The following is a 14739-nucleotide window of genomic DNA, read 5'->3' on the forward strand; positions in this document are numbered from 1 at the left end:
GTTTTAATACCTTCTTTTACTTTTCCTTGTGGTGTAAGTTTTGCCCGTCTTTTGTTCGTTCCATTCGTTTTCTTTTTAGGTGTGATGTTGGGTGTTTTTGTACCTTGAGCCTTGCTTGCTCCAGCAAAAAGGGACTGATGACCCTGTAGTTTGGTCCCTGTTTACCCCAAACCAACCAATCAGTGGCTGAAGTGGATATGCTGATGGTCAACTGGAGTCAGTCATTTTTAGACCTGTGCACACAAATTTTTTTTAACTTTTAATTCACTATGAATTGTGCAGTTGTAGGCTTTTCTAGGTTCCATGATCTTTCAAAAGATTCCATTTTATAAAAGACTAATCTTCAGACAGACAAATGGTTATAGCAAAAATATTGAAAATGGATGTATTTATTTCTAATTACATTTACTGCCAACTTGTGTCTCTCTGATCTTAGCTAAGAGAAATGTATCAGCTGATTAAGGTCAAATGTACCATTTACACAAGCGAGTGGCCGTACTTTCCAGTATCTGTTGTTTCCAGTTTAATAGCTGTTCTTCAATTGCAGTAGGACTATTAGACTGTTACGCTTAAACAAAAAACAAACAAAAATGCATCGCAAATGTTCCATGCTTTATTTACTTTTTGCTATTAAATTATATTTTCTGACTATGTAGGGCTTTAATGGAAAGTAAATAAAACGATAAAATGAAGGGTAGGCTATGTGTAGCTTCAATATTTTGTCCACATGCCACTGGAATCAAGAACAGCTTGGATACTTCAATGCATAGAACTGACAAATCAATGGAAAAAGTCCTCATCCATTGCAGTTCTCTCCCATGAAAAATGAACCAAATGCCATTGAGCATTTGCAGCTCCTGAAAGGGGGTCTGACCAATTCTCACAGAGCCTTCTCAAGTTGAGCCCTGGGATTGAGATCAGGTGACTTTGGAGGCTACGGAAGGCACTGAATAATATTCTCTCTCCCTTGAAAACAACTCTGAATCCTAATGGTAGTGTGTGATAGACAATTATCATGTTGGTAACGGAGATGTCCTTTGGGATACCAGATTCGAATACATTTCAAGGAAATGTTCACAGCATACTGAATTGATCTTGCTTTTGATAAGTTCTTAAGTTGCTGCACCCATTTAAGACATCCAGCCCCAACATATCACACTTACGTGTCTGTTTCTAGTGCTTGTAGCCACGAAGCACGCATCATATTGATGCACATCAGTGCGTTATATGAGAGCAGTACCTCTGCTCTTGGACCCAGTTGTGCACTCATAGGAGAAAATGACGTTCCTCCAATTGACATCTTCCCAGAAACTCAGTTGCTAGTCTATCCATGGCTTGTGTGTCAAACAACTCTTGTTTGATAAGAGCATGATGGAACCTGATTCGATGGTCCTTTAACCTTCTGAGATCGGCTCTCGACTAGCCTGGGAAATGTGACACTCTCCTTAGTCCCTGGATAAGTGACAAAGGAGCATTCTGGGCTGCCCTGACCAATTCTTCATTTTGTCTCCATATAGACACTCGTGGTCTTCCAGGTATAGAATGTTTCACTAACCCACCATTTTCTCCAAATCGTCTAATCCAGCCTTGCAGTGGAAGCATAAACACTATAACGACATCTTGCCTCAGGTGCATTAACACTGGTTTCAAAGAGAGCAATTATTTGCTCACGAACATTCACATTAGCCATTTTGAAACAGACCTATGATGTATGCCAGTCAGCTGACATATTTCTCGTAGTTGAAAACTGTAGAGACACAATGTGGCAGTTGAAGTGATTACAAATAAATAAATCCATTTTCAATATTTTTACTATGGCCGTTTGTTTGTTTAAAAATTAGACTATTATAAATGGAATCTTTTGGAAGACTGGAATTCTTGTTCTTTGTTCGTAAACCATTGACCTATACACTCTGCTGCTGAAACAGATGGGAAACACACATTGTTGTAGTGCTGAAATAATGATTTTCAAAAGATGATACAAGGAGTTAACTGGCAATGAATCTTGATACATGCTGTATGCTAACTATTATATAGCTTCCATTTGATGATGTAATCAAAAAGGTGAAACTCCATAAACCACCTAGCAGTGTGAACACTGGCACCTCTCAACTTAGGCATGCACTTGCTCTGTTCTTGGACTTTAAATTATTCAGGCTAGGCAATCTTTTTGCCTCTCATTGTACGTGACCAAAAGTTCAGGTGTGTCAGGGGAGATACCTTTCTCAGTGTATTTTAAATTTGCTCCTTAAATTGTTTCCATATCTATTACTAATATATGTGTGTGCTTATGTTCAAATGCATTTCTGTCGTTGAAGGAAACTATGGAGAAGAAAGAGGTAAGAACATACTAATTTTCCTTTTTATTTTTCTTTGTACTTTGGTGAGGTTTAGTTCATTGAATTGTTGACACAAATTTCTTCCATAAATAAGCCAGATAAACCTAATGTTCAGAAATAGCTAATAGTAGAATTCTAAAGTCTTAAAATAATAATTTTTGTTTGTCAGATTGAGATGTTGAACAAAACACAGGAATGCAGGTGGAGAGTAAGTGAAAATGACTAGTACTGGTAACACCACAAGGAAGTACACGGATGAGCCAAAACATTATCACAACTTGCTTAACAGCATGTTAGTTAATCTTTGTAAAGTAATTCAGCAGAGATTTTGCCCAGTATAAACTTGAGTATCCGCACAGTTGTAGCCCCTTGACCACGCAGGAATCGCTCTGTTGGTATCAGAGCTGACTCCTCCCCAAGTATGCCAAGAAATATGTGCCTGTCGTGACTGGGGCACAAGGATTCTGAGCAATGGGTCACTGACAAGGTAGCTCTTCCTGAGGCTGGGTGGCACGCATAGGGAGAGCCCCTGTTCAGAGAAGTTGGTGCCATCGCAGATGATTCTCATATGAAGCAGATGAAGCTTTCTCCTACTGGTGGTCATATGGCCCCTTTGTTCTCTCCAGACAGAATGAACTCGTTCAACACAGAGAGATACGACCTCAGAATGTTTCCTTCTCTGGCTGTGCTATGGGAGGAATGTCGGGCTAAGCGACAGAGTAGTACTCCCCCCAATTCATGATTTATACAAGGGCAGATGGGGATTCATTTTTGGCCACAAAGCCTTTATTTCCTGTAGACACTATAGAGGACAAGTTTGGAGAAGTTGCACCCACCTCCAGAATGAAGAGTGGGTCAGCTTTGATTAAAACAGCATCCCATGCCCAGTCATGGTCATTGCTTGCTTGTGCCAAGCTGAATAACATTTCCAGTGTGACCTCATCTTGCAGTCTGACAATAAGCTGTGCGCCAACTTAGAGCGAGTAAGTGTAAAATTTGTCTGTTGTGTCCATAGGGGGCCAAGGACAATAGTGTTGCAACTGGAGCCTTCATCTTGGCCTTGGAGGGCAATTTGTTGCCGGAAAAGATCAAAGTGATGGTGTATTGATGTGATGTGAAACTGTATGCACCCCCCATTTGGTGCTTCAAATGTATGAAATTTGGGCACACATTTCGTGTTGTAATATCAGCCTAGTCTGTATGGATTGTAGATGATAGTTGGTTGCAAACATTCCTTGTGCTGTCCTCTCCCTGTCTGCATCAGCTACAGAGAGCACTATTCTCCCTGCTCACCCCAGACTGCACTTTCATTCAGAAGTAGGGAAGGAAGAAAATACAAGAATGTGAGACACTGGATGGACTGACCTACCAAGAGGCCAAAAAAAAGTCTGAGCATCTAAATCTTGCAGCATGATAGTGTCGTACACGATAGCTATGATGCCGACCTCACTGCAGACAGTACTCCAGCCTGCTATGGTCCTACAGCAAGATCTCAGGTCCCCATGACTATTCCTGCCGCCCCCCCTTCCTGATGGTTGGGGGCTCTCCTCCTGCTGTTTCTCCCACACTCATTTTGGGAGCAATGGCTCCCCACCCACGGGGGCCGCCGATCCCCATCCACCAGCTGGAGACGAGTCACACTCCTCCTGCTTCTCACACCAAGAACAGGTCTGTTGGGACACTCTCCTCAAAGTGTTCTGCCAGTCTGCAACCGGCTACCAGCCAGTGGCTGAAGGAGCCACAGGCTTCTAGTCCCTGAAACAAATTCAGAGAAGCCATCCCCATCACCCAGACCCCCTAAAGATAAGGTGGCCCCCTGAGGCTCCAGATCGCAACACAATGTGTTCCGGAAACTGTGTGTCTTGATCCCATATCTTCTCAACTGATGACAGCAGGTGACCCTGGACCACCCTTGGTCCCTTCAGGCCCTCTCAGTATACTGACAGCATGATACTCCAGTGGAATTTCAGTGGTTTCTTTCACAAGCTGTCTGAGCTAAGACACCTCTTAGACTCCTCCCCTGCTTTCTGCCTTGTCCTTTGTCACTACTGGGGATATTTTAAGAAGTGTTGATTTTAATAATGCATGAGATGGAGTTTGCACAATGTTCTGGACACGATATATAGTGAACTTGTGCATCTTGATGTAACTGGGAGGCTGTGCCTGTTCAGGTAAAGGCATTTCAGGGTACCATTATCTGCAGTGTTTACCTCCCTCCTGATGGTGAAGTATCTCAGTACACGTTGTTTGCATTGGTTTCTCAGCTTCTACCACTTTTCCTGATTGTAGGCAACTTCAGTGCACATAACTCTTTACGGGGTGGAACTAAGATAACTGGTCGCGGTAAAGATATTGCATTGACCTCTGTCTCATGAATACTGGTGCCTCCACTCACTTCACTGTGACACAAGAAACGTATTTGGCCATTTATCTTTCTATTTGTGGTATTGGATTTCTCCCATTCATCCACTGGAGGGTCCATGATGACCTGTGTATTAGTGACCACTTCCCACTCTTTATGTCCCTTCCTCAGCATCACTCCCTGGGTGCCCACATGGATGGGCTGGGCTGTCCACAATGTAAACTGGCGCACTTTTACCTCCACGGTCATTCTGAGCTCCCCACTAAATATAAGTAGTGACAAGGCTGTCTAGATGGCAACAACAGCCATTCTGTTGAGTGCCAACTTAACAATCCCCTGTTTGCGTTCCTGTCTGAAGTAGTACCTTGGTGGACCTTGGAAATCTCTGTGGCCATCTGAGATTGCAGGTGGGCTCCACAATTCCATAAGGAGCATCCATCAATTGAGCACCTCATTGCCTTTAGACCCTGTCCACCACTTAATAAAATGATGGAAGCAAGAATGCTGGAGGTGGCGTGTTTCAGCCATTGGACCACATGCACCTCTTTCGCAGGCCTTGGAAAATATCAGACACCTCTATGGACACCACACCTCTGCAGGTATACTTGGTATTTCATTGAACTGTACTGTTTTCACTCAACCAGATGCCATAGCTGAACATTTTGCTCTGCATCTGGGAACTACCAATCTGACTTCTGTGTCCTTAAAGAGCAGATGGAACAATTACACTTACCTTACACTACACGCCACCTAGAGCTCTATAATGCTCCCTTCAGTGAATGGAAATTCTTCAGTGTACTAATCCTTTGCCCTGATTGATACAGCCGCAGGGGCAGACAGCATCCATAACCAAATGCTCAAACACCTATCAGTGGATTGTCAACATCATCTCCTTACCATCTTCAGCCGTATGTGGAGTGAGAGTTAGTTCCCATCTCAGCAGTGAAAAAGCACCATTATCCCAGTATTGAAATAGAGTAAGCATCCTTCAGAGATGGGGAGTTGCTTGAAAGCATGATGAGCTGGTGGCTGTGTTGGCGACTTGTCTCAGGACCTTCTGGTCTGTCCCAGGCTCGTTTTCGCAAAGGCTGTTCCATTGCTGATAATCTCGTTTTCACCAACTCTACCATCTGGACAGCTTTTGATCAATGTCAACACATTACTGTCTTCCTCAACGTACGAAAAGCTTGTGACATCACATGGCAACATTGCACTCTTGCTACCTTACATGAGGTGGCGTCTCCTGGGCCCGCTTCTGATTTTTGTTCAGAAACTCTTGTTGCACCGTACTTTCTGGGTTCGAGTTGATGCTTCCCACATTATCCCCAATATCCAAGAGAATGGGGTGCCACAGGGCTCCGTATTAATTGTCTCTCTTTTTAGTGGCAATCAGTGGTCTAGCAGCAACTGTGGAGTCCCCAGCATCACCCTCCCTGCTCCCTGTATTCCAATGATTTTTGCTTTTACTATTGTTCCCCTAGTGTGGGTGTTGCTGAATGCTGACTGCAGGACACCATTCGAAAGGCAGAGTCTTTGGGCATCACCCATGGCTTTCTGTTTGTCCCCCCTGTCGCCATCACACTGTTCGTCCATATCCAGAACTTTATCTCGACAACCAATTACTCAGTGTGGTGAAGACTTATCGCTATTTGGGACTGTTCTTTGGTGCCTGGTTGAGTGGCTTCCCCATCTTTGCCAACTTGAGCAAAGGTGCTGTCTGCACCTTAAGTAGTATACACTGACAGCTTAGTATTCAATGGATGAACCGGTTTTGCATACACACATGGAAGGTACAATGAACTACACTCCTTGCCAAATGGATGAAGTGTCTTCACTGCTGAATTGGTGGCCATCAAACAAGCCCCTAGTCACTCTTGTTCTTGCACTGGCAAGATGCTTCTATGGACTAGTGCTACCCTTGTCACCCATTAGTCAAAACTATCTGTAATCTTCTTACTGACCTCCATCAAGCTGGGAAAGGTGTTGATGCAGTTGCAGGCCCTGTGAAATCCTGCTCTCGTTTACATAATGGCACTTCACTTTTGGAGACCAATTGTGATTTTTCAAGCCCAAAAGTTGCTTGCGGCTTCTCCCCTCCACAGCTCTGCTGTTCGTGTCGAGGCCCATCTAACACTGAATTCTTCGCTTGGCATTATTTACACTCGTTGCTCGATGGTCTGACAGTGGGGAAAAAATCCAAACTTAACTATCTGATCAGGGCTTCACTGTGGCCCATTGGGTAGTGAAAAATGTTGATGCAACGTTAGTGCCTACACACACTCTTTTTCTCACATTTGATAGAGTAATACTTCCATGAAAGATCAAAGCAGGCTATGAAGTCATGATCTGACCATACATTCCAAACCTGATGTGCTGCTACCAGTGTCAGTGTTTCAATCACACTCAAATGTCCTCTTGGGTGATTGCCCACCTCCTTCTCCCCACTGTGTCAATTGCAATGGTGACCATGCAGTCGCGTCCAAAGAATTCCCGTGTATCTCGATGAGCAGGCTGTCCGGGAGATCTGGGTGAAGGAAAAAGTGCATTACCCTGTCGCTCGCAAATTGTTGGCCAATTGAAAGCCCTGCATTTTACCATCTGGCATTTAAAGTACCATTCTTGCTTTGCCTTGCTCCACAAGAGATATGGTCAGATGTACTTCCATCCTCAAATTCAGCACTGCAATTATAAAATCACCCAGTGTCTTGGTAGCATAGCCTGTCTCCTCCTCTAGGTGTGCAACAGGCCACCAAAGCTTTGCCTCCTGTGGTGAAATTGCCTGCTACACAACCCACAGCCCACAGGCCAGAAAGGACAGAAGGAATACTTCAGTGAAGACTTATGGTGTCCCTCCAGCCAACAAACATCTGAGTTTTCATCTGCCAGTCACAAAGGATCTAAGAAATTAAACAAAGACAAATGGTCCTTTGCTGACTTGAAGCTTCAATGGTGTCTGTGCGTGATACCCTCACCTCACTGGTAACTGCAAATTTTTGATACAGCAATCACTTCAAACATCATCTGCCAACCTAATGAATGGCAGATTATGTTTGAAGTGATTGCTGTATCAAAAATCTAAAGATAAGTCTTTAAATCCTGGCCCCTTTTTTAACTGGAACCGATGTTGGAACCTTCCTTCATGTCGATCAGGGCACCTGAAGATGGTGTAATATATCTCCGGAACTGGTAGACCAATAAAATAACAATTTGGAAATTAGCTGACTGAAAGGTGTTTGATTTGACATTCTGGTCCATGAAAGCTTCCAATGGCTCATGCTTGAGCGAGCCACTCTGATGTTTATGTGGGTTCCTGGTCACATTGGTGTTTTGGAAAATAAGGCTGCAGTCCTCCTACCTTGGCCCTCTAGTTCTTCCTTCCCGTTAAACGATCTTTGTGTTGCTGTCAGCTGGAAATGTTACTTCGGCGTGTTGCTGAAAGGTGTGCTCCAAAACACTTGTACCTGCACCAACATTATACTGTGCATCGCATCTGCGACAGATACTGCCAGAGAATGGGCAAGCTTCTGACCTCAACATTCTGCTTTGAGGTATGGATGTCAAATATCTTGTTGCTTACTTATTGTTTCACTGCCCTGCAACCGCTTTACATGGATGCTCTGGATGGCAGCACATGAACAGCCAATAAGTATCGCAGTTTTGTAGATGGTTATTACCAGGTGCCAGTCCATAATAATCTGCCCTTTGTCAAATTTGCTTATGTCATTGGATTTCCCTGTCCGTGGCTCGTATTGTTGCTAGAAAGATTCCTCACTCCTTTCTGTTCCATTTATGTGCTTTACTTTTCAAATCACATGCCATCGGACAGCATTCAGTGTTCCCGTGTTCGTAATGTTTTGACTCGACAGCCATTAATGTGTAAACAAATTAACATTAAAGTATTAAATAGAAAATCTCTAAATAATCAGTATTACTTAGTGGCTAAAACAGTTACCAGATCCCAATTGCAGTTTGCCTGCTTAACAGCTTACAGGGGCAACAAAAATTTAGTTTTCAGTATTTTTCATAATTATTGGCAGAATTTAAAAATTTAAAATGCTGTCATAATCTGGTTGTTAAGAGGTATAAACTTAAAATCAGTGTTAAACACAGTAAGTCAAATATTTAAATTGGAAACTGTACATGTCATGAGGCAGCATAACTTGCAGCGCACAAATTGCACAGACTGCATTCATCCAGTATTTGACAACAAGAGCAGTGACTTCCAACTAACTTTAAACAGACTTCAAATCTTTTCAAAACTTTTTTTCCTATTCAGTTTCACAAATAATGAAAGGAAAGCAGCTTAATAATTTATTAATTGTTGTTCGTGTGGTAAGCCTTCAAAATCTGATTTAATTTTTACCACTAAATCTATTTGCTACCCATCTTGGATACAGTATCCACACATACCACTGAAGACACTTAAAAAGTGATGCCATTGTACAACACACAGTTTAGGAGAAAAACTAGTTTTTTCCAGAAAATATAATGGTTGTGTAGTGTTTATAAAAAAAACCCTGTGTTTGAAATGGGTCTCCCTTTACATGCGAGCAAAGTCCTTTAAGGAATTTGGCATTGAGGGAGGGCTACTGATATTGAATTACTCAGTTCAGTATTTCAAATTATGTTCTGAAGTGTTAATCTTTAATCACAGATTATTGTGCTTGTGCTGTGTACAACACATTTTTAAATATATTTATTGAGATCATCTTGCAAGCTTGGCATTAAACCATGGGTGAATGTAAATTCAGTGATCACTGTACCTTTTCTCCTTGGAGTGGAACATTGTGACTGAGTATTGTGAAGAGCCAATTCATAATATTTGTATGAACTTGTTTAATTTAGGGCAGTAGGAAAAACACATCGTATTTTAATGGAAACTTCTCAATTTTGCAGAAATTCTTCCAAAATCATCTTTGAACAGTGTGTTTGACTTCACTGGACAAGGTGAAACAACATCACTAGAACTTAGTTGGGCATTGAGGTTCCAAGTGCATGTCAAGTGCAGAGGTGTCTTAGCAAGTAAAGGTTACGTTGTTTGCATTCAACGTTCTTAGCAGCATTTTGTGTACTGGTAAGTTTGAATCACAGTTTAAACAACTGTGCTAGTCATGTCGCTCCTTTTATTTTTGGCTATTAGTTAACTCGTATCTTAACTTTATACTTACTGGTAAAAAAAAGTCTGCTTTTACATATTTGTAAGCTGGTAATACTAAATTCAGTAAACTGCCATAAAAAAGGGAGGCACTGAGTACCACACCCAACTGGATCTTTTTGAATTAAACCAAAATTAAAATTGAAATGTATGGTGTCTGTATTCCATCAATGTTCTGAATTCAAAATTTGTAAATTGACAAGTTGGCCAATAGGTATGGAACTTAATAGCTTTCTTTGAATGAAATTTATTGACACATTGGTTCTTGTTTCGTGAGAAAAGAACAATGAATTCGGACTGAAAACTGTAGTTAGATATTTTACACCTTTGATTGGTTCCCAAGACCAAAATGTCCAGTGGTCATCAGACTTTGTGCTGAAATCTAGTTAAGAGCAGAATGTGAACCTTCTTTCAGTGTTACTTCTGTAGCTTCAGAATAGCAAGCAGCTTTTCTTGGGGAAAGATAGAAATAAATTGCACTCATGCTTTCTACTTAGATGTTACTTTTCACAACAATCGGGCAAAAATTCTTATATAAGTGTCTGTGTACTCTGTATTATACAACTGTTTCTTACTATAATTCGCAATGTGGCTTGCTTGGAAGTAGCTGCTAATTTATATTAACTGTTACTGTTTTTCTTTTCTTTCTAAATAGCTGACATGTTCCCAGCAATTAAGATAGTTAAAAGGTACTCCATCAACCATGTGTGAGCAGTTTTACTTACTTTTGTTTGAAACTACAAGTATTGTTCTTGCCATGATAAAAAAATTGTCTGATACTTGTTTGCATGGTAGCTACCTCCTACTTTGGTCTGGCAGAACATAAACTTTCAAAAGTGTACAGTGTACATTGTATGTTTGAGCTTCCATCTGTGTCCATTGCCCAGTAGTGCTTCATTGACCTATTGCTTGCAAACAAAATATATCCTAGTCTTGTGTATTCAACTTAGCTTTGCACCTGTTTGAATTTGTGTATGGTCTCACACCTTGAATTACTTAGGTGTGTGTGTGTGTGTGTGTGTGTGTGTGTGTGTGTGTGTGTGTGTGTGTGTGTGTGTGTCATTTTATGGAGATGATAATCACTGAGAAGCTTACAGTATAAATGGGACTCCAATCTGGACAATTGCCTTCTACTGCAATGCTCTTACCGACAGAGCAATCTATGCGTGATTAAAGACTTGGTTTAATCCTTTCAGGTACATAAGAAAACTAAAGTGTTAGTGATTAAAATTTGTGTATCTCTGTGCTAACTGGAGGTTTTATAAACAAAATATGTTGTTATTTCAAACATTTTTATTTGTGCTAAAAAAAGAAAGCTGGGACGTATTTGTCCCTGTGGTCCTTAAAGGACAGTTACAGAACATGTTACACTTCATACATCGAAAAATTACAGAGGCTGTGTATATGTTGTCTATTTGATGTGAAATTCTGCTAAACAGTTTCTGCTTGGAGTAAAGCATAAATTAAAACCACACTGTTCACAAATATTGTAGGTGCAGTTTTCAACACACTTTGAAGCACAATGAACACGTCTCTTCCTTACGTCTGATTTTATCATTTGGTGCTCTGGACTCTTTGAATTGCAACTGGATTGCAACTTTCTTGATGTTTTCACTACTGTTGATAAATTCCTTTGTCGACTTGAATAATTTTCAATTAGATTTCTCGCAATGCATTTTCTGAACTCTAGGGATGATAGTGTTGATTTGAATCCTGATTCTTCTGCCAATTTTGAATATATTACATACACATTGTTTACACTAATGTCAAGAAGATTAAAGAAAATCCTCAGGTAATACTTAATCTTTGCCTTCCTGTCGATCTCGTAAGTCACTTTCTTCTGGTCCATAAGGTCCACCCCTCCCATCCACCTGTTGTACTTTCTTATCATAAGAGGACACTGAACATTGATCTTTTCAGAAGAACCAGACTGACTCCTCTTCACTGTCGTACATGGTATTGGGGGAAATAAAATTAGTCAGTAGGAAAAACTGGCTTGTTATCAATCGATTCCAGGATTGTCGGACCATTGCTACTGAGACTGTATGAATCACCGCTTTTCATTTCCTTGTCTGGAGGGAATGTCTTTGGGATATTTTTACGATTGGTGCGCACTGTTCCACTTGATCTGATATTTTGTAAACCAAGGGAATACGCCAAAGCTGGAGAGTTAAAAAAGTTATCTATGTAAATTTCACATCCCAGTCCCGATAGTGATTTTGTCAGCTGCAGAACTACTGACTCACCAAGCTCTACTTCAGGACATGAGGTGGTTTTTTTTTACTGTATAAATTACACTCAAATAGATAGCCAGTTTCTGAATCACATCTGCACCATATTTGGAAACCCCATTTGACTGGCTTATTTTTGACATACTGTCGCATAATATTATGTCCTTTGAATCTGATGATATGTTCATCTACAGATTGAGCCCTAGTTGCACTAAGAGATTTCTGAAAGGTTTTGTTCAAATGGGTAATTACAGGTCTCACTTTGTATGTGCGGTCTTCCTTTATTGACTGATCTGCATTGTTGGAAAAATGTAAGTACTTTCGAATCTCTTCAAACCAATGTAGTGGCATAATCTGAGATATATAAGGACCACCTAAATTGGGTTCAGTTGCCCAGTAGCTTCTAAATGTAAGCAAAATATGGTACCCCATTACCAGATTCATACCAAGAAATGCCTTGATTTCATCTTCATTTGTGCTGAATGCGTTACCTGGTTGTTCTGCATACGGAATACTTTCAGGAATTAATATATCATGCACCAAATCTTTTAGGCTAATAGTGGAAGAAAAAATTTCAAGTGGCTGTGGCATTTCGCGATTTTCACTGACACTAAACAAAACCACTTTCCCAAGTTCATGATTCATGTTATCACTAAACTGTCTTGGTTGGTAAGTTCTGTACCATTTAAATTCTGGTAAATCTGGAAGAGAATCAGGTACCTCAGCATTTGGTTCTGATATTTCTTCTGTATGCCTTCTTTTGCTAGGTGGGCTATGTATTTCATTTTCAGGATCTTCTATAATAACATGTTCTCTCTCATCTTCCATATCACCTTGAAGAAAAATTTTATCTTCTTCATCCAGTAACAGATTATCTTCATCATCACTACTGCAAGCCTCCAAAATCTGCAAACACTTTCAGCAGTGATGGAAAAATACTCTTTTTCTGGAGCACATGACCTAAAAGCAGATTTGAAATTATACCAGTACAAATTATTTCCACTTATTAAATAAAATGAAAGATAATGTTTTCAACCGAATTTTAAATACCATTCTGCTCTCTCTCTCTCTCTCTCTCTCTCTCTCTCTCTCTCTCTCTCTCTCTCTCTCTCTCTCTCCTTTTTTTTTTTTTTCCGTAATAGTAACGATTTCATGACATTCAAAAACAAGTACACAAATTATCGTTGTGGTACATTGGGACAACTATGTCCCAAAGAATGAAAATAAAGATTTCCACTGATGGAAATATACTTATTTTCTAAATGCATGGTCTAAATGAAAAGAGAAACTTACTTGAATATACTTTCAAGCTTTGACAGTAAGGCAGAGAACACACTACGCACACAATAAGTGAATAAATTTGTGTGTCTGCTCGAAGTGAGAACCACAAACAATAACCGACAACTAATGGTAGTTATACTAATTGTTGTCACCAAAGATGTACGGTATTAAAGAAAACAAATATCTCTGCTTCAAGTAGGGCATCTGCAGCACATCAACCGTGATTACAGTTCAGTTAGTAAAGTGATTTATATGTGGGACAAATGTGTCCCATGTACGTGAAAGGGTTAAAAGTTTAAGTGCTGCTATTGGCTCTCCTATTTTACAAATGCCATTAAGTCTTGTACATCTTGCTGTACTAATAACCCTGAGAAAGGATACTGCAGTGAATGCTCACTGCCCTGGACTTGCTTACAGAATGAATCTATCTGATAGGTGTAAACTATGTGCTGGACTGGAACTTCAATTCAAACATCTTGCCTCTGGGTAATGGTCTTGATGGATTAAAATCCCAATTCAGCAGTCGGTTGTAGTGTCAAAGTTTGACAACTTATACTTTACTGCACAGTGAAAGTATGTTCTGGATATAAACCATGAATTGTGAGTCTCTAAAATGCAGAAATATTATGCATACATTTTTACATTTAATAAGTTACAAGGGACAGTTGACATGAAGTTATACTCCATGAAGTCCATTGTCTCAGAACAGTAAAAATGGAGACCTGATGTATGAACATGAACTGTATTGTCAATGGGACATCAGTGATGTATAATGAATAAGCAGTGCATTAAAAAGCAGTAAAACAGAATATATTAAGTATGCTAGTGTAAATTCTGTAAGCCTATGTTAATATAATTAAGGGAAAAAAACTAACAGTTTTGATAGTTTCAAATGTTGTTGCACTTATGTTCCAGAGTACTGTGAAATGTGGATTTCTGTGGAGCAGCCTTACACTACTGGCAAGAATGGAAAAAAACACATTGTGTTTAAATTGTAAAAGTGCATTTATGTGATTTATATTGTGATGAATTTTGTTGTCGCTGAGCTGAATTATAAATTTTATATGAAATAATTGTAATATATATTTATGTTCAATAAAGACAGCAGAGCTTTTCTCTGAGAGAATTAAGCATTTAATGGCTTACAGTATTTATTCAGAGTAAAATTTATATAATATAAAGTTTCCATAATTTTCATTTCAGTTACAGCTACATCTCAATCTGTACACTGCAAACCACTGTGTGGTGCATGGCAGAGGTTACGTCCCACTGTAGCAGTTATTAGGGTTTCTTCCTGTTGCAGTTACGTATGGAGTATGGCAAGAATGATTGTTTGAATGCCTCTATGTGTACAGTAATTATTCTAATCTT

General features: G+C 40.1%; 1 protein-coding gene across 1 annotated transcript in view; it reads left to right on the forward strand.

Moving 5' to 3' along the window:
* The window catches only part of LOC124802427 (glutamate--cysteine ligase regulatory subunit), a 47407-nt gene extending 32901 nt beyond the window's left edge, over positions 1-14506 (forward strand). The window contains exons 6-7 of the mRNA XM_047263196.1: positions 9598-9775; positions 14284-14506. Of these exons, the coding sequence (XP_047119152.1) occupies positions 9598-9758 (161 nt within the window). The 3' untranslated portion in view covers positions 9759-9775; positions 14284-14506. The remainder of the gene's footprint in view (positions 1-9597; positions 9776-14283) is intronic.
* Positions 14507-14739: the final 233 nt, after the last annotated feature.

The sequence above is a fragment of the Schistocerca piceifrons genome, chromosome 6 (genome assembly GCF_021461385.2).
Source record: "Schistocerca piceifrons isolate TAMUIC-IGC-003096 chromosome 6, iqSchPice1.1, whole genome shotgun sequence".
NCBI lineage: Eukaryota > Metazoa > Arthropoda > Insecta > Orthoptera > Acrididae > Schistocerca > Schistocerca piceifrons.